Source organism: Hippocampus zosterae, chromosome 2 (assembly GCF_025434085.1).
Source record: "Hippocampus zosterae strain Florida chromosome 2, ASM2543408v3, whole genome shotgun sequence".
Classification (NCBI taxonomy): domain Eukaryota; kingdom Metazoa; phylum Chordata; class Actinopteri; order Syngnathiformes; family Syngnathidae; genus Hippocampus; species Hippocampus zosterae.
Window position 1 is genome coordinate 36,342,346 of NC_067452.1, and position 18,252 is coordinate 36,360,597.

The 18,252-nt window shown below is 43.7% G+C and overlaps 1 protein-coding gene across 1 annotated transcript in view; it reads right to left on the reverse strand.

Annotated features, from left to right (window-relative positions):
• LOC127591119 (contactin-3-like) overlaps window positions 1–18,252 on the reverse strand; it is a 64,303-nt gene that overhangs the window by 34,922 nt on the left and 11,129 nt on the right. Inside the window, exons 2-8 of the mRNA XM_052050966.1 lie at window positions 18,036–18,172; window positions 14,472–14,607; window positions 6,188–6,363; window positions 2,916–3,011; window positions 2,629–2,832; window positions 1,922–2,024; window positions 1,491–1,675 (exon numbers count right to left, since the gene is read on the reverse strand). Coding sequence (XP_051906926.1) covers window positions 1,491–1,675; window positions 1,922–2,024; window positions 2,629–2,832; window positions 2,916–3,011; window positions 6,188–6,363; window positions 14,472–14,607; window positions 18,036–18,090 — 955 coding nt within the window. The 5' untranslated portion in view covers window positions 18,091–18,172. The remainder of the gene's footprint in view (window positions 1–1,490; window positions 1,676–1,921; window positions 2,025–2,628; window positions 2,833–2,915; window positions 3,012–6,187; window positions 6,364–14,471; window positions 14,608–18,035; window positions 18,173–18,252) is intronic.

Sequence of the window (18,252 nt, forward strand, 5' to 3'; positions counted from 1 at the left end):
CTGTTATAGCTACAAAAGATCGAAATGTCTCCAAATGTTTTCATTCCTGGCAGGTTTCCTATAACAGACACTTAATTCACCAATTTTGGACACGATTGGTCGTGAGGCGTCTTGGACCGATAGGAAGACAGTCCCCTCCTACTTATATGGCGAGAGATTGGACGTAGCGAAAACAAACCACAATGTGGTGTACAGCATTTAAAAAGGGACTTGATCAACAGGAGGGCGGCCCGATGGTCGACTGGTTAGCACAAATCGACCTCACAGTGCAGTAGTGCAGCATTCAATTCCGGCTCCGGCCTTCTTGTGGGGAGTTTGCATGTTCTCCCCCTGCCTGTGTCGGTTTTCTCCGGGTATTCCGTTTTCCTCCCACATTCCAAAAACATGCATGGCAGGTTAATGGAATACTCTGAATTGTCCCGAGGTGTGATTGTGAGCGTGAATGTTTGTTTGTCTATTTGTACGTCTATGTGTGCCCTGCGGTTTCGGGTGTCCCCTAACACTGCCCAAAGGCAGTCGGGATAGGCTCCAGCGCGCCCGCGACCCTTGTGAGGATAAGCGGATCAGAAAACGGATGGATTGGTCATCAAAAGGGGAAATTAATGGAAAGTACAGCCAGTGTAATTGATTAGCAAATGTGGTGGCATTAAACAATTGTGTTCCTTCAGTTTTGTGGGGGGGTGGGGTTGGAGGTGGGGGAGAAGAGAGAGTTCATGCCTCCCTCTACCCACCATCCAAGAACAGGTCCACACCCTTTTTTTTTGTCCTTCCTTTTTTGCTTTTGCCCTTTCGGAAGATGGAAACAATGTACACGCACATTATGCCTTCATCAACATGACTACAGTTGCTTGTCCCGCCTCTTGATGAAAAGCATGCGATGATTGCGATGATGACACTACAAGTCATACCCAGCGTATGACTTGTAGTGTGACATCTCGCCCGGTCAAAGACACGGCATGATATTATCTGGTCATCCGACAACCCCCCCCCCCCCCCAAAAAAAGGAATGACGTTTGAGAAGGCTATCAGGTGCAGCACAAAACAACACTTTTGGAGCGAGGATGAAACCAGCTACTTTATTAAGATAAGATAAGATAAGATAAGATAAGATAAGATATCCTTTATTCGTCCCACACTGGGGAAATTTACAGCCTCCAGCAGCAAGAATGTATGTAGAAAGAAGAAAGGAGTATTAGCGGGGTGAACGACATGAAAACAGAAAGTCAGAAGCGGAAATGGCGTCGATTTGCGCCATGACGTTGTGCCCGTCTCGCGGTTTGAAATGTGCATGTTCCAACTGATGATGCATGGACTGGTTTTCAAATTAAAAAAAGCTAACTAACGCCACTTGAGAGACTCAACAAGTTTGCATGACTGAAGGCTTGTTCAGCTCAAGTAATGACTTGCTTGAAATGTCTTGACGAATGATCTTTTCTGGAGTTTTTCTGTCAAAGGTAAAAGTTTGACAATCAAAATGACAAGGCGTGTACCATAAAAAGCCAGCAGTCCAGCGGCGGTATTCTTGCCCATCTTATTCTCAACCACACACTCATATCCCCCCGTATCTTCCTGCTGGAAGCTGGGGATCTCCAGCACGGCGTTGGCGTACTTCATTTTGACTTTGCTGGGGAACGGAACTCCATTAGCCCTCTTCCAAGTGATCTCCGGGACAGGACTGCGAGGAGACAGCACATGCTCTCATTTCAAGTTTCATTGAAAGTTTGAGATTGTTGAGTGCTTGACGGAAACCGAAAGAAACGGGACAGAAGCTGTCGAGCAAAATACATCTTTTTCAGACCCCGTCAAGGTTTAAAATGCGACCTTTTAAGAAACATAATTGCCGCAGTAACTTTTCTCTATCCACTAGTTTCTCATTCCAACGGCAAGGGATTGAAAAAAGGCATTGAGCAATCCAGCTTACTTCCCGAGAGCGAAACACTCCAGCGTAACTGTTGATCCTTTTGCGGCGGGTACATTGTCTGGGAAATTAACTTCTATTTTTGGCTCGTATTCACCCATCACTCCTATGAAGAGAAAGCACAAGATCTCATTCTTACGTATTTCATGACTTACACGCAATATGATATGAATTAGGGGCTGGAAAAGCAAATTCAAGAACAAAAAGAAACGAAAAAAAAAAAAACCCTATGGATGTCCACAAGGTAAAGAAAAAAAAATCTGTTGAAAGCATGCACAACAATGTCATGTGGAATCATTTAAATCTCGTCTTGAGTGGAATTGATTTTGAATGCTGAACGGCGTGTCTATTTTAAACTTGCGACCGAATTGAAGACATGTACTGTGCAATGAGTGGAAAGTAACTGGTCGAGCCACTGGAACACTCAATGTAATGGTTCAGTGATGTATGCCTTATGTTTAATTCATTTCAAAGCCAATCTTTAGTCACTATTTTTGTGAAAGCGCACCAGAAGAGAACGAGGCCTGGAAATTCACCAGGGAGAGCTTTTAAAGTGAGCCCATTGTTTTGTTGCCCTGCACGGGACAGGCGGCTATTCATTTGATGGCGTCGGCATCAAATGAATTCGACCCGAGTGCCAAACAACTGCAGAAACACAAAAAAGTTTTGAAAAACGTGGCAAAGGAACGACACCAATTTTATTTTCTCACCATCTGTCCTGAGGATGAGAGATGTCGGCGAGCTGTGAACTTTGCCCTTTGTGACGCTGTTCATCACGACACAAGTGTAGTTGCCCACGTCGGACGGCTCCACCTTGGCGATGTAAAGGTTTCCCGTCTGCTGAGAGACGAAGCGGCGATTGTCTTGCTGGACGAAGTACGGGTATTCGTTAAACACCCATGCATATGTAAGATCTGCGACAGGAGGGGAGACGTTGGCCACGATGCAACATTTTTTGGGGGGGGAGCTCATGTCTTCCGATGGTTTGTTTTCGAACCTCCTGAGGACGTGGGCGTTCCGCAGAGCAACACCACTCCTTGTCCCTCTCGAACGGACACGGCGCTTCTGGTGTGGACTTTGAAATGATCCAAGTCTGTGGTGGGAGAGAAGACAAAAGGGACATGATGACAGGAGCTGACATACAGACTGAGGATGAGCGGAACAGAGACGGGGTAAAAGCTTTGAGCAGCACACCGACACAAATCCATTAGAAAGGATTGTTGGGGGAATTGCACTTCAGCCACGCCTGAGCAACACAGAAAGAGGGAGAGTGACACAGATAGACACACTAAAGACACTCCAACTGAAAACTTAAAATGCCCTCCTAAAATTGGAACTGAGAGCTAATACGGAGATCTGATACCATACCCTACCTTGCTGTATTGTAGTACTATATACTGTACTATATCATGCCAAATGAGATTTTCCGCACTAAAAGGCGCACTGGATTATGAGGCGCACTTTCAACGAATGGCCTATTTTGTAATTTTTGGTTCATATATTGGATCCACTGGACTATAAGTCAAGTCAACAGTATTTCTAGAGCACTTTCAAACAGCCATCGCTGCATACAAAGTGCTGTACATGGAGCGATTTAACATACAGAATAAACAGTAAGACGAAATGGTAATAAAGGCGGTAGAAAGCACCAAGCGGTAAAATCATGCAGAGTCGAACGCCAAAGAATACAACTAATACTAATACTATTAGTGTTAGTATTATTAGTAGTAGTAATAGTATTAGTTAATAGTATTAACTAATACTAATAATACTATAAGGCGCAATCGACAATGCATCCACTAGATAGAGCTACAGGTACGTCTTTGTCCGTCTCTGTGCCTTCTCTTCTTGCGTTAGACTAGAGAGGCGTTCATGACAGCCTCCAAAAAATGTAAATTAACGATTACTTCAATGAAACTACGAAAATTGAAAATACAGTAATGCTTCAAAACAGAAAATCAAAAAATAAATTCTATAGCCCCCCACCCCAACAAGATAATGTTGGCATTTCCTTGAGCGTAGCTGCAACAGAACGAGCAGATGTGAGTAAATTGGGGGAGACTGGACTCTCTCAGAGGTGTTTGTTATTTATTCCTTTGTTGTGTACCGTATTCACAAACGAGGAAATCACAAAATCAACACGATTTAATTTTTTTTATGTTATTCGTCGATGTGATAGATATACGGTAATTAATAAAGTGATTTTATACTCAAAGTTCCTAACACTCAATTTTTTTTACTCCAACTCGAGTGTTATTTTTAATCAACTTTCATCCATTTTCCTCTCCTACACGACTTTTACGGAACGCAAGGTTCGATTCGGTTTCCTGTGTGGAGTTTGCATGTTCTCCCTGTGCCTGCGTGGGTTTTTTCTGGGTATTCCGGATTCCTGACACATTCCAAAAACAAGAATGGCAGGCTGATTGAACACTCAAAAATTGTCCCTGCGTGAGTGTGAGTGCAGATGGTTGTTTGTCTCTGTTTGCCCTGTGATTCGCTGGCAACTGGTTCACGGTGTCCCCAGCCTACTTCCGAAGACAGCTGGGATAGGCACCAGCACGCCCGCGACAATGGTGACGATAAATGGATGGAACGACGGTTTGTTTCTTTGTAAAAATTGAGTAAATCTTTTTTTTTTACTCTATAATGTAGTAGCTCCAATATAATGACAATGATAATAAACACTTTTAAGACTGGATATGTTCCATAGCCATTGTCTTGATCTTTTAAGAATCAGTTTATTAAACATTTCAGTAAATTTTGCAAATGTGACAAATGTGAGACGAATAAAGGTTTTCTTTTTCTTATTATTATTCTTATTGAGGCAAAACAAACGATTCTTGGTCGCTGGAAACGTTTCACCTTCACGGAAAAGGCTTCTTAAATCCGAATTTTTAAAGCGTGGAAACCTCCCTGCATATTTATACTTTGTCTCTGGTGGGAAGAGGTTTGCGCCAGATTATAACAATGTGCTGACAACCCTCCTCGAAGTTTGTCTCCTTCCACGAGGAGAGCAGCCACGTAACGAGCTATTTTGCTACCAGGCAGATGAACAATCAGTTGATAGGCAGGATAGTTATTGACCAGCTACACCAGCCAAAAAACAAAACAACTCTAATGTGGAGACTCCACACTTAAAAATTAAACCTGAAGTAGACTTTGGATCAAAGGCATTTGAAATGCCTTCCACAAACAAGAAACGGTTCAGCTGTTTTAGGAATTACCATGACCTGGAAGGTTGAGTATAACGAAAGAAATATTTCATTCAAATTCTTTTTCTGTCATGGTAATTCCGTATGCTTATTTTTCTGGTTTATTTATTAATTCTGCACATTTTAATTGGGTTCTCACTGTATTTTGTCACACTTAACCTTGTGATTAAAGTGAAACGGAGGCGTGCTAGAAGAAAACCATGAAAACAACCCCGCCACATCATTTTTAGCCAAATTTCCTTTTAGGCGCAAATATACCAGGTTCCATTTCCAACGATAGTTCCATTAATTTGGAATCATTTGGTTTCGTGAAACAACCATTCCTTCTAATGTCCAATAACGTCACATGGAAACTGTATCGTTTGATTTGTATAATCCTCGACGCTTGCGGCGGTGGATTCATGGTCGCGAACACCCTTTCTTTGCATTGAAAAACAGTTACGGCTTTCTTCGGTGGCCCCAACGGTGATTTTTTTTCAGAAGTTCCAACAGCAATGTTGTTTCTGCAAAGTAGGGTGTACCATTTCCATCTATTTTTCATGTTTTCAACAAATCAGGCCGTAACTCAGCAGTGGATGTGTTAAAAGCTCGCTGATTGGAACCAACGGCGCGTGGCTATATATGGCTCCAAGCGTAGGTGATCTGCATGAGAAGAGTCCTTAATGAGTGGTAAATATCTTTAATTTCAACAGTGCTTTCCTTTCATTGTCACGCATTTGCATGGTGTGAAACACAGGATTCTCATCTGTCTTTTGCCAAACAGAAACACTTCTGGGTGGTCGACCTTGTCCCAGACGACCCAATTTCATGACACACTTCAGAAAAAAAGTCACCAGCGTTGTTTTCTAGTCATGTAGTTGAAAGTGATGAGTCAGAGGTTTTCACACCCACACACACACACTTTTAACATTTAATGCAGCTCAACACGAAGGCTGCGGCAGTCTGATAAATATTGCAAATAATTGCCGCATGGGCCTCGGTGTTATTTGCTGACCGAGTGCGACGCCCACGCCACCTCTGAGTGACGAGTGACACAAAGTGACAGGGAGTGACTTACAGGCAAACTTGAGATGTGCTCTCCTGCTGAGGATCGCTCCTGCAGTGTTGTACGCCATACACTGGTACACGCCTACATCCCGGTAGCGGTCCAGGCTGCTGATAATGAGGTTGCCCCCTGACAGACGCCGCCGTCGATCCAGGCTCAGATTTATGAAAGTCCCATTCAGCGACCATCTGTGGGGGCAAAAAACACACCATCAGTCCCTGGCAGAATGTGCCATTCATTTTCTGCAACCAAGCAAGACGCAATGAGAGAAGTTGAGTATGAATAATATATCCAAAATATCCACTCATTCTCGGATTGAGATGCGTAGTGTGACGTGAAAGGTTAAGTCGTTATGAATTCTGCAAGCACTGCCTCAAAGCTTCTCTTTAAGCAAACAATAAATGTGACAACTGAAGAATCTTCTGTGTGGACCATTTCTGGAGTTTCGTGGCCAGGGCAACGTAAAACAAGTACAGCTGTGAAATGAAGATATCCTCCATACATCTGACCATTTTCTAGAGCGCGTACCCACTCAAAGGTTAGCTGGAGCCTAATTTCCAGCTGATTTTGGGCAATAAGCGTACTCCACCCTGGAATATTCATTCATCATCTTCCAAGCCGCTTGATCCTCACTAGGGTCGCGGGGGGTGCCGGAGCCTATCCCAGCTGTCTTCGGGCAGTAGGCGGGGGACACCCTGAATCGGTTGCCAGCCAATCGCAGGGCACACTGAAACGAACAACCATTCGCACTCACACTCACAACTAGGGACAATTTAGAGTGTTCAATAAGCCTGCCACGCATGTTTTTGGAATGTGGGAGGAAACCGGAGCACCTGGAGAAAACCCACGCAGGCCCGGGGAGAACATAAAAACTCCACACAGGGAGGCCGGAGCTGGAATCGAACCCGGTACCTCTGCACTGTGAAGCCCACGTGCTAACCACTGGACTACCGGGCCGCCCTCCACCCTGGAATATTCAACAGGCAATCGCAGGGCACATATGGACATTCCCACGCCTGTTCTCTAGACCAGGGGTTGCCCAATACGCCGATCGCAATCAACCCGTAAGTCAGTCCCAAGTCTATGGCGAGGGGTATAGAGGGGGAGGGGGGGGGGGACTAACCCAAAACATTTTGTGTGTCTGTGTGTGTGTTATTAACGTGATATCTTGTGGTAGTGCACACTGCACCCTTAGCATCCTATCAGTCTCACTTTCACAAAAAGTATTTTAAAAAAGAAAAAATGTAAAAAGCAGGTCGGCAAAGAATGTGAATCTGGAGGGCCCAGATAAAAATGTTAAAACGTGAGCTACGATCGTCAACATGCCGCAAAAGTGCATCCCATGCATCAGCGTTACGTCTCCCACTAATATGGGCAGTCATTTCCTTTTCACAAACGCACAAACTCTAGTCTGCTTTATTTTTCTGTTTTGTTCATCATAGGGGCCTTTATGGCGGTTGCTCATCAAGACATGCGTGCGTAAGTGCGTGCGTATACGGGTGTGCGATAACGGGTCGATCGCGGGAGGTTGGTAAATCGAAAAGTAGATCTTTGGTCAAAGGTTGGGCACCCCTGCCCTGGACAATTTAGAGCCTTCCAACCTTGCGTGCTTGTTTTTGGAATGTGGGAGGAAGGAAAACCAACATGCCCATCGGGAGAACATTCGAATGCCCCGACGGAAGAGATTTGAACCCAGAGTTTTTGGATCGTGAGGGACGCCAACCACTATTATGCGTAATAATATGCGAAATGAAGTGAGGTGAATGTCATAATTCACACACACACCCACACACAAATGCTACAGGGTTACCCATTTTCGCAGTGAAATAGAATTTATTCTGCACTGGACTAAGCACCCAGACTCTGGTTGTTATTTGCACATATTTGGAATGACGATGGGAATCCATGAGATGTTTTCAGACGTGAACAAATGAACCCGTACATGCTAAACACAAACCGATGTCATCTGAATAAAAACACTATGACTCAGAAGTGTCCTTGCGGGTTCAGCAACATGAAATAAAAAGGTGTCAAAATTAGTCCACAAGTAAACACTTAATCTAACTATTCCACAACTATTTTAATTAGTGACTCATCGTTTAGAGCAGGGATGTCAAACTCATTTTTGTCACAGGTCAGATTTTAGTTACAGTTTCCCCTGGAGGGCCGTTATGACCGAAAGAAGTCAAGAATAACGGTTTCTTCATTCATTCATCTTCCGAACCGCTTCATCCTCTCGAGGGTCGCGGGGGTGTTGGAGCCTACCCCAGCTGTCTTCGGGCAGTAGGCGGGGGACACCCTGAATCGGTTGCCAGCCAATCGCAGGGCACACAGAAACGAACAACCATTCGCACTCACACTCACACCTAGGGACAATTTAGAGTGTTCAATCAGCCTGCTATGCATATTTTTGGAATGTGGGAGGAAACCGGAGCACCCGGAGAAAACCCACGCAGGCCCGGGGAGAACATGCAAACTCCACACAGGGAGGCCGGAGCTGGAATCGAACCCGGTACCTCTGCACTGTGAAGCCCACGTGCTAACCACTGGACTACCGGGCCGCCCACGGTTTCTTCATATGTTGTTTAATTAAGTTATTGTAATGAGGGGTTCTGTAACAAGAACATGATTGCAGTATCTTTATTATTTATTACAAATAAGAATTTAAAATGTTGGTTGAGATTTTAGCAAGCATCATGAAAGTTGCCGTCTTAGATTTGCTTTTCGTGGGCCACATATAAATGATGTGGTGGGCCAGATCTGGCCTTGACTCTGACACCTGTAGTTCAGAGGCAGTTTAACTTAAAATTGTCCAAGCATTTTGATTTCAGCCTCTCAAGCGTAATTAGTCTCTGATTTATGCAGTCTGTCATGAAAACAGACCCATTATCTTTTTGTGTCGAATGAAAATAAGACATTTGCAAAGATTTACTTTGGAAAACAAGGGCCGAACCAGTAAATGACTCAATTCAAAACAGTCGGTGAGTTAAACATCAATCCCTCTGATGTGACAGTGCTTACCGGTAATTGTTGCTTAGTTGTTTTTGTTTTTTTAATCACTGAAGAACAACAAATAAACAACAAGAAATGGTTTTGGAAGACACTGAATGCAAAATGAAAACGTGGTGGATTAATCGATTCATCCATGTTCGATTCTGACACGATTCCTTAAACCACACCCATTAAAAGTGTGAAAATGTGTTGTTCAGTGCGGTACCCCCCTCCCCAAATGATCCCGAGCCTCTCAAGAGGGCCGCCTCCCTCGCAGGGTCTTCTTTCTGCCCTGCAAAATGCGTTCCAACTCGGTGAATAGTTCGCCTTTATAGCACATTTAGAGACCATTGAAAAAGGTGATCTGGGGTTGTCATGGCAACTTCAGAGTCACTATTCTCGTCATTAGAAGGCACCCATTGTTGTTTTCGAGTCAAATTACAACATGTTGTTGAGTATGTTTTCCTGTTAATCCAAGTCCATTCAGTGAAGATGTGTCTCAATTAAGGCAAAGATTTGCGACTCTAGTTAATTTATTAAAAACATAGCAGACATGTTTTATTTACACAGGAAGCATGCGGCGGTCATATTCCCTTTCTATCAATTTTAATCCACAGTGTCTTTCTATGACTGCCTGCTGAGGCAACAATCTCGGTTTCCCCGTAGGGACCATTAAAATTTAATCCGAGCGGATCATGCACAAAGCTGTCCTCGGCTATTTAAAGGGGAGCAGAAGACGAAAGTTTTAAAAGGCATTTTAGATAGTATCGATATCGCACTTAGTCACTGCTTCACTGTCACATTAGATTGACATAATATGACATTCTTAGACCTTGGCTTCTCATTATCACCAAAAAAAATAGCATGAGGTAGGAGACATTGGCATAACACGGAAATAGCTTTTGCACTACTTCTAACATTCCATTGTGCCTCATTCACACGAAGCAGCAAAGTATCATACAAAAAACTACAAATTGACCAATTTGTACCACTATAAAAAGGTCAATTTAGTTACCTTATTTCCCGCACTATAAAGCCCTCCGGATTATACGGCGCACCTTCAATGAATGGTCTATTTCAAAACTGTTTTCATATATAAGGCGCACCGCATTAAAAGGCGGTGCCTTATGCATCCACTAGATGGAGCTACGCTAAATGGAATATAGTACAATCCAGCTTTATTTATCTGGTTGGGTCATGCATCCACTAGATCGGGCTACGCTAAAAGGAATACAATTGAATACAGCTTTATGTATAAGGAGCCCTGGCTGCGGTGGCGTTATGCAGCCACTAGATGGAGCTACTCTAAAGGAATACAATACAATACAGCGTTATTGATACATAGCCTTCATAACAACCTGCAGCTGAAACAAAGCACCTTAAAAAACATTTAAAATACTACGTCCAAGAAATCAGATTCTTGATCCACTTTTATTATAAGGTGCGCAGTTGAGAAAATTGAATGTTTTTAGGAAACTACACTGTTGAAAAATTCAATCCAAAGAATATCTCTACGACTGCAGCCCTGCATCGCTCTTTGAAGCTGTTGAAAAACAGACTCTGGTTAAGTTCAAGGACAGATGATACTCGAGAATGTTCCCGCGGTAAAATAATTTCCTTGGCCACGTTACTGTATTCTGCCACCTTTAAGTGGAAATGAATGATGTGGAGGAAATGGAAAATTTTACCAAAGCTGACAAGTCTAACCGTTAAAAAAATAGATGTGAAATTCTTCGGGAATAAATCCAAATCATTGCATGTCAATGTGTGCTTACTGTCGAGGATGCCTCGTTTCGGTGTGCATTCAGATACATTCCTCTGACCCCAGCCCCCGCACATTATAAGAGACCCGACTTGCTCATTCGGCAACAGAGGCAAATAAGAGGGGTGCCACAAATTTGGAGTCAGGTGGCTAATTACCTTCGGTAGTATATTAAAACAAGCTCATACTTCTATTAACCCTGAAAACATAAACACTAACATAGATTACGATGTTAATAATACCCTCCCAAATAGCATGTAGTAACAAATAGAAAGCGTCATTCGTGCTGTGTCAGTCATTTAGCAAAATATACTGTTAAGATAACTTGGCACAGAGAGATTAGCCTTAAGCATGGTCTGCTAAACATGCAATTAAGCAGTTTTAAATTTCTGGAGCTGGGCAGCATGGAGGGGGCCTGGGACTTGGTGGATCATTTGTAAAGAGTAAATCATCTTAGTTTGCGCACACTGGGGCTAATCTATGCTTTTTATTGTTATTTTATGTGAAATTGCATCTTTGAAGTGAATTATAGTGTCGAGTCTCAAATTCAGGGTCATTTTGAGATCTGTTTTGTCTCTTTGTAGTAAGGAACTAATCTTGAATGACTTTTAGACCTCGCGCAAAGACGCCTCGTTGTGCAAATTGTGTTGTGTTTTGTCCCCCCCCCCCCCCCCCCCCCATGAAGAAAATTATTGCTGTGGTGTTTCTGTTGTGGAAACTTCATCTGTCTGCCTGAGTGACAGGACTATCAGATGGAAGGGGAGAGGAAAAAAAAAAGGACATTGCAATAGGAGCCCATTTGCACTTCAAGAGAGAAGTGGGGAGGTGCTAAGGGCAAGCAGAATCCTGCACAGCCATCTTGACAAGACACCATGTCGAAACGTGCTCCATTCACCTTTAATCACTACATGGAGATACCTGGTCTCGGGCACGCGGTGAGAAATAATGAGCCTACATAATGTGCTCCACTATCTTTCAGCTCCTCCGTGCTTTAGTAATTCAACACATAGCGCAGGTGACGTTTATATATCTCAAGAATTTGGGCTCCAGGAATCCCTTGGAGGGGAGAAATTTTGAAGGACCCGCTCATTGACACAGTTCGTGAATGAACTGAATGGCCATTGGATCCAACAAACGTAGACACAAACAAAATCCGGAACCAAAAATATTTATTTGCGAACAAAAGCGCACCGACAAAGTATAGACAGAAATCGCTGGTCACAAAGAGCCAGGAAAAACATTTACTTCAACAAAAAGCACTTGCAAAGTAAAGGTAAAATAAAAATAGTAACGCAGAGAATATAAATTAAATAGCCAGAGTTCAATGTCACGAAACAAAATAAGAGCAAGATCAAAAGACAAAATAATATCAATACTTTGAAGCGAGAGACTCGGAGCAAAAACGATAATTATGAGATCGAGAGGTCTAGAAAACAACACTTGAGCATGAGCAGCAAACAAAGTCAATAATCCGACAGAGACTTTGCGAATAGGCAATTCATAAATACAGGGTTTAACTGATGAGACATTGGCAGCAAGTGTGCAGGTGGGAGGGGGAGGCCCTCCTGTGCCACCTGCTGGAGACACTCAAGAACAGGATCATGGCACTCCATACACATTGATATCACCAACATGGCGAGACCCCTAAACTCCCAGCTGACTTCAGGTGACACACACGCCTCTTCACGAGGCAGTCACACGGCACATATGTCGAGGCAGACAACTATTCACACCGTCACCGAGTGGAAACTGAATGCACGCTGTCTCCACCAAAGCCAGGTCATTGTACCTTCTGTACATCAACACAATGGTGACTCCAAATAAAGGACAGGCATTCAACATGTGTATTCATTCATTCATTCATTCATTCATCTTCCAAGCCGCTTGATCGTCACTAGGGTCGCGGGGGGTGCTGGAGCCTATCCCAGCTGTCTCCGGGCAGTAGGCGGGGGACACCCTGAATCGGTTGCCAGCCAATCGCAGGGCACACAGAAACGAACAACCATTCGCACTCACACTCACACCTAGGGACAATTTAGAGTGTTCAATCAGCCTGCCACGCATGTTTTTGGAATGTGGGAGGAAACCGGAGCACCCGGAGAAAACCCACGCAGGCCCGGGGAGAACATGCAAACTCCACACAGGGAGGCCGGCGCTGGAATCGAACCCGGTACCTCTGCACTGTGAAGCCGACGTGCTAACCACTGGACTACCGGGCCGCCTTTGATTTGTGTATATTTAATACAATACATCTTATAATAAATACTCTGTGTTTTATGTGTTGTGTTTATTTATTTTACTTTATGTTAACTGTTTTGTTAAACGCTTTATTACAGCTGCCGCTGTTGTGAAAGCGCGATATAAATCAGCATGTATTGTATTGTATTGTATTGTATCTTTGCTTCCAGAGCATTGGTTGAATTGCAAAATGAATGTACCGTAATACATCTCAAGGTTGCTGCGAGTTTCAGATCTTCCCATCCGTCCCGTCCCCATTTTTCTTCTGGGCTTTCATGGGACGGACATTGGCAGAAGTGCTGTTCTCTTGTTATTCTTGTTGTTTTCTAACATTCATAGGCTGAGTCAGTCTGAACTGGAAACTGTCTTGAATAATTGAAAATATTTTTTCCAGAAAAAATGTTATCTAGACGGCCCGTTGGTTGACTGGTTAGCGCGTCGGCCTCACATTGCAGAGGTGCAGGGTTCGATTCTGACTCCAGCCTTCCTGTGTGGAATTTGCATGTGGTCCCTGTGCCTGTTTGGGTTTCTCCGGGTACTCTGGTTTCCTCCCACATTCCAAAAACGTTAGCAGGGTAATGGAACACACAAAATTGTCCCGAGGTGTGATTGTGAGTGTGGATAGCTTTTAAATATTCAATAAAATCACGGCCTGCCATTGGCTGGCAACCGGTTCGGGGTGCACCCCGCCTACTGCCCAAAGATGGCTGGCATAGGCTCTAGCAAACCCCACGACTCTCATGAGGATAAGCGGAGGATCAGAAAATTGATGGATGGGTGGATGAATGGAATGAAAAATGTTATCTAATGAACATCCATATCAAAAGCCTCTGTTTCCAGGATTTAAAAGCAATATCGGGACATAGAAGTTGACAAATAAATTCCATCAGGGGAATAAAGCGAGCGGGAAAAAAAAACAGAAACAAGACCACCTTCATTTATCACAATTACACAATGAAAGAAGACTCCCGAGTCTACTTTCAGTCGAGAAAAATAACATTCCTCTGTGAAATATCTCAACATTGAATCTGTGGTTTGAGTTTATCTTGTAAATTATTCCGAGGTGCACAGAGCACAAATTAGGTTCTGGGCACGCTCGGCCGAGCGTAGATGAACCGTTTCCATGATGTGGTACGATAGCTCGTCGAGAGAGGAAGCATTCCACTGGAGAATCGTGTGGCGCTGACAGCCCGGAGTGCTGTGCAAATGAAAAGGTTCTAATCCTGTTTTCAACCCGAGTTGCTGACTTAAGTGACGCCATTTGACACATTGTATACAAAATAGAACAAATAGAATCGCTTCAACCTGTACTGAGGAGGCGGGGTACTCTTGGCGTCACAAGTCAGAGTCGCCTCTTCCTCAATGGAGTCCACTGGAATAAATAGATCACCTGGCTCCATCCTCCATCTTGGACCGTGGTACAAGCCACTGTCCAGACAATCTGTCGAGAGCAGTAAAGCTGAATATTAAAGTAGCTCTGCAGAATATGCGTTATCGAACACACAAGCACAAAATAACCACAAAACATTGCAGGGCCTATTCCTTGTGAATCAACGGATGAGCGCAAATGTCGGAAAGCAGCGAGCTCATCACGACTTTGTGAGTGATTCTGACTAGAATCAAACGTTTGTGACGTTAAATACTGTCCACAGAGTTTGAGGTGAATAACGTGTTATCTTCATTACCGAAGGAGTGTTTCATAGCCTAAATCAGGGGTGTCCAAACTTTTTGCCAAGGGGGCCAGATTTTATGTGGTAAAATGTCGGGGGGCCGACCTTGGCTGACATTCTTTACATTGAACAACAATATTGTTCAACAAATTTTAGTAAGCCAGTCTGTTTCACATTTCCATTTTTACTTTTTAATTTTAATTTAATTTCAACAATCTTAAGAATTTCTTTTGGTTGATTTGAAACAGGTATATCACATGCAACTGCTTATTCACTTGACTTTTTCTTAAACAGAAGTCTCCCGAGTGCAAATTGATTGATTTGAAACATAAAATGTATCACCATGACTTTTCAATAGTCACAAAACCGTTGACTCGAACAGGGAAATGAACAAGCAATACACATATCCACAACTGCAAGGATCATTTGAAATATGACATATCAGTCAATATAAACACGGAGTGATGTCTTATTAACTCGTGAGTGATGCCCTCTAGTGTCTAAATGCTATTACTCATTTAGTGAATGATATTACTCATTTAGCCACTAGAGGGAAGCATCCATCCATCCATCCATTTTCTGAACCGCTTAGTCCTCACTAGGGTCGCGGGGGGTGCTGGAGCCTATCCCAGCCGTCTTCGGGCAGTAGGCGGGGGACACCCTGGATCAGTTGCCAGCCAATCGCAGGGCACACAGAGACGAACAACCATCCGCGCTCACATTCACACCTAGGGACAATTTAGAGCGTCCAATCAGCCTACCATGCATGTTTTTGGAATGTGGGAGGAAACCGGAGCACCCGGAGAAAACCCACGCAGACCCGGGGAGAACATGCAAACTCCACACAGGGAGGCCGGAGCTGGAATCGAACCCGGTACCTCTGCACTGTGAAGCCCACGTGCTAACCACTGGACTACCGGGCCTAGAGGGAAGCAGTACTCTATGAAACATCACTCACCAGTCTACGAGACCTCAGTCAATGCAACACGTGTTCCATTGCGCCCAACCTGCGGGCCAGACGGCACTGATTTTATGACAGGGGCCGAGGGCCGGATGAAATTCGACCGCGGGCCGGATTTGGCCCGCGGGCCGGACTTTTGACACGCCTGGCCTAAATGGTCCAAGTCTGAATCGTGTATTGTCATGAAATAATATCTGTCATGGAATTGCGGTTCGAAGAGGTGCAAAGTCTGGCTGCATTTTCATGATTGATTTTTCCCTCAAAATATTTAGTGTAATCTAACTCGCTTGACCTTTCGGCATTGCGGTTTTGTTGTAGTGCAGTTCAAATTGCAAATTGCTATATGATTAACATTCTGACTGGTGTCTGAGCATCTCTCAGGTTCAAATACTCGATGGGTGGTAAATGCAATCGCATTCATGTTGATATTTGAAAACATCATTGCTTTTTGTTCATGCATCATGAGACCGGCGGGAAAAAATTCCAAATAATAACCAATACAAGAGCTCTATCAAAAAAACAGATTTTATGCCTTGTGAAAGACAATATTGTTGTTTGAATGTCACTATTAGAGAATTATTTGGTTTTGTAGTGCGTCATACTGAGAGGTGGTTCGAATACTTTGGCTGGCTTATTTGGATGGGCAAAACATTGGAATCAACTTTCAGTATACAACATATCAAAATACGTTCGATACTTTGAAGTCCCCCTATGAGTGCGGGCTCATTTACTGTTTTCAGAACCAAAGTGAAGCAGTGTTCTGTTTCTGTGCTTAACGATGCAACCAACTTCCTGAACCCCTGATATCTCCTCCGTAAGTTCATGTCAATATGGCCGGAAAACCTTTTTTTGCTCACTGCGGCTTTTTCATGAATACTGATTTCACCATTTGGCTTTTATTTTGTGATCTTAACTTGATCATGAGTGCGATTTGGCCTTTCTGTGTTTTGTTTCGGCTTGCCCATTTACGGTGGTTTCATTTCATTTCCTCTGATATTTCAATACAATCTTATTTTGGATCAAGTTATCTTTGCCCCTTGTAAAGAACTCTGGATTTGCATGAATGGTGTGATACAAAGAAACTTGCCTCGCTTTACAGAGCACTTAACAACACTACAAATTACAGTACAACCACAATTATCAACATAGTGGGCTCTGCATTCGGAGACGGCGCAGCTGCACTGAGCATAAAAAAACGGCGCCTCTTGATTTCATTGCCGGTGCCAGCCTCATTTTTCCTGTTTGGAAAATTTGGCAGGCTCTTCTGCGCCATGATGGCCGTCCAGGTGGACTGACGGCCTTTTCTTTGACCTGCCGAAACTTTATGCCTGCTGGAACCGTGTCTCAGGATTGGCGCAGGTAGTAAGTGTAATGTGATTTAGGTGAATTTGACAGGCAGACAGATTTCACCATGTAGCATTCATAAAGATGACGAGCACCGTGACTCACTGTAGAAATAAAGACATTTTTGAAATCAATACCCTGGCTGCAGTACAGCTATGGGGGTGGTCACACGCAGACAAGAACCATTGCACAATTGAACAATTTCACATCATCCATCCATGGAGGTCTCCCTGCGGGTCCTTATCAACGTATTGTCTTCTCCAAGCCGCGACCTCAGCATTGACCCGAGCAAATTGGTTTCCTCGTCCGCCATGTCAAGCACTTGAGCCGCTCGCATGTTGATTTTAAACTGATGCAGAGTCAGTTGTTTTCTCGCCCACAATGGTATCTTTCTTTCTTGAATGCGCCACACCGTGCTGGCTTGTACCGGTTTGTGAAAATACCAAAACAAGGTCTAGCCTGCCTCTGCTCAGAGTGAGACCATGTCTCGTGCGAGTCTTACACTGGGCGCGAAAATAGTCAATTTTCTCACTGTGAAAATCGTAGCTGACTGGTGAAGAGCAGAAACTAATTAAGATGCTAAAATATTCATCAATATGCACGAATGGAGTAGTATTTGCATTGCTCTATATTTTAACATTGAGCAGAAGACAAATTACAGACATTTCTCAGTGTGACACGAAACAAAACTACCGTACGACGGTAAGAAGAGGGTGAGGAGCAGCGGGTGTTTGTGAGTGCATGTGAGTGCTTGGGACTTTTGTCCCCCCCCCGCCCTCACCTCACCGACAATGAAATTATTTTCATCTCCTCAGTGAGCATCCTGCACCTGTAAATGTCTAAATGCGAGAGAATCATGACACCTATAAAAAAAAAAATACAAGTGGGGCTTACCTGCCAAACACTCGATGATCGATAACAGCAGAATCTGTTTCCATGGCAACGTCATCTTTGGCAACCAAGGGCAAATGACGCTTTCATCCAATAAGCTTTGAAATGGCACTTGTGATCCTGGTGAGACAGCACTTGACCTGTTTCAAAAATGATAATTTTGCTGTAAAATGCCAAACTCGGCAGCCAATCATTTTTATGTGACGCGAACAGTTTCATG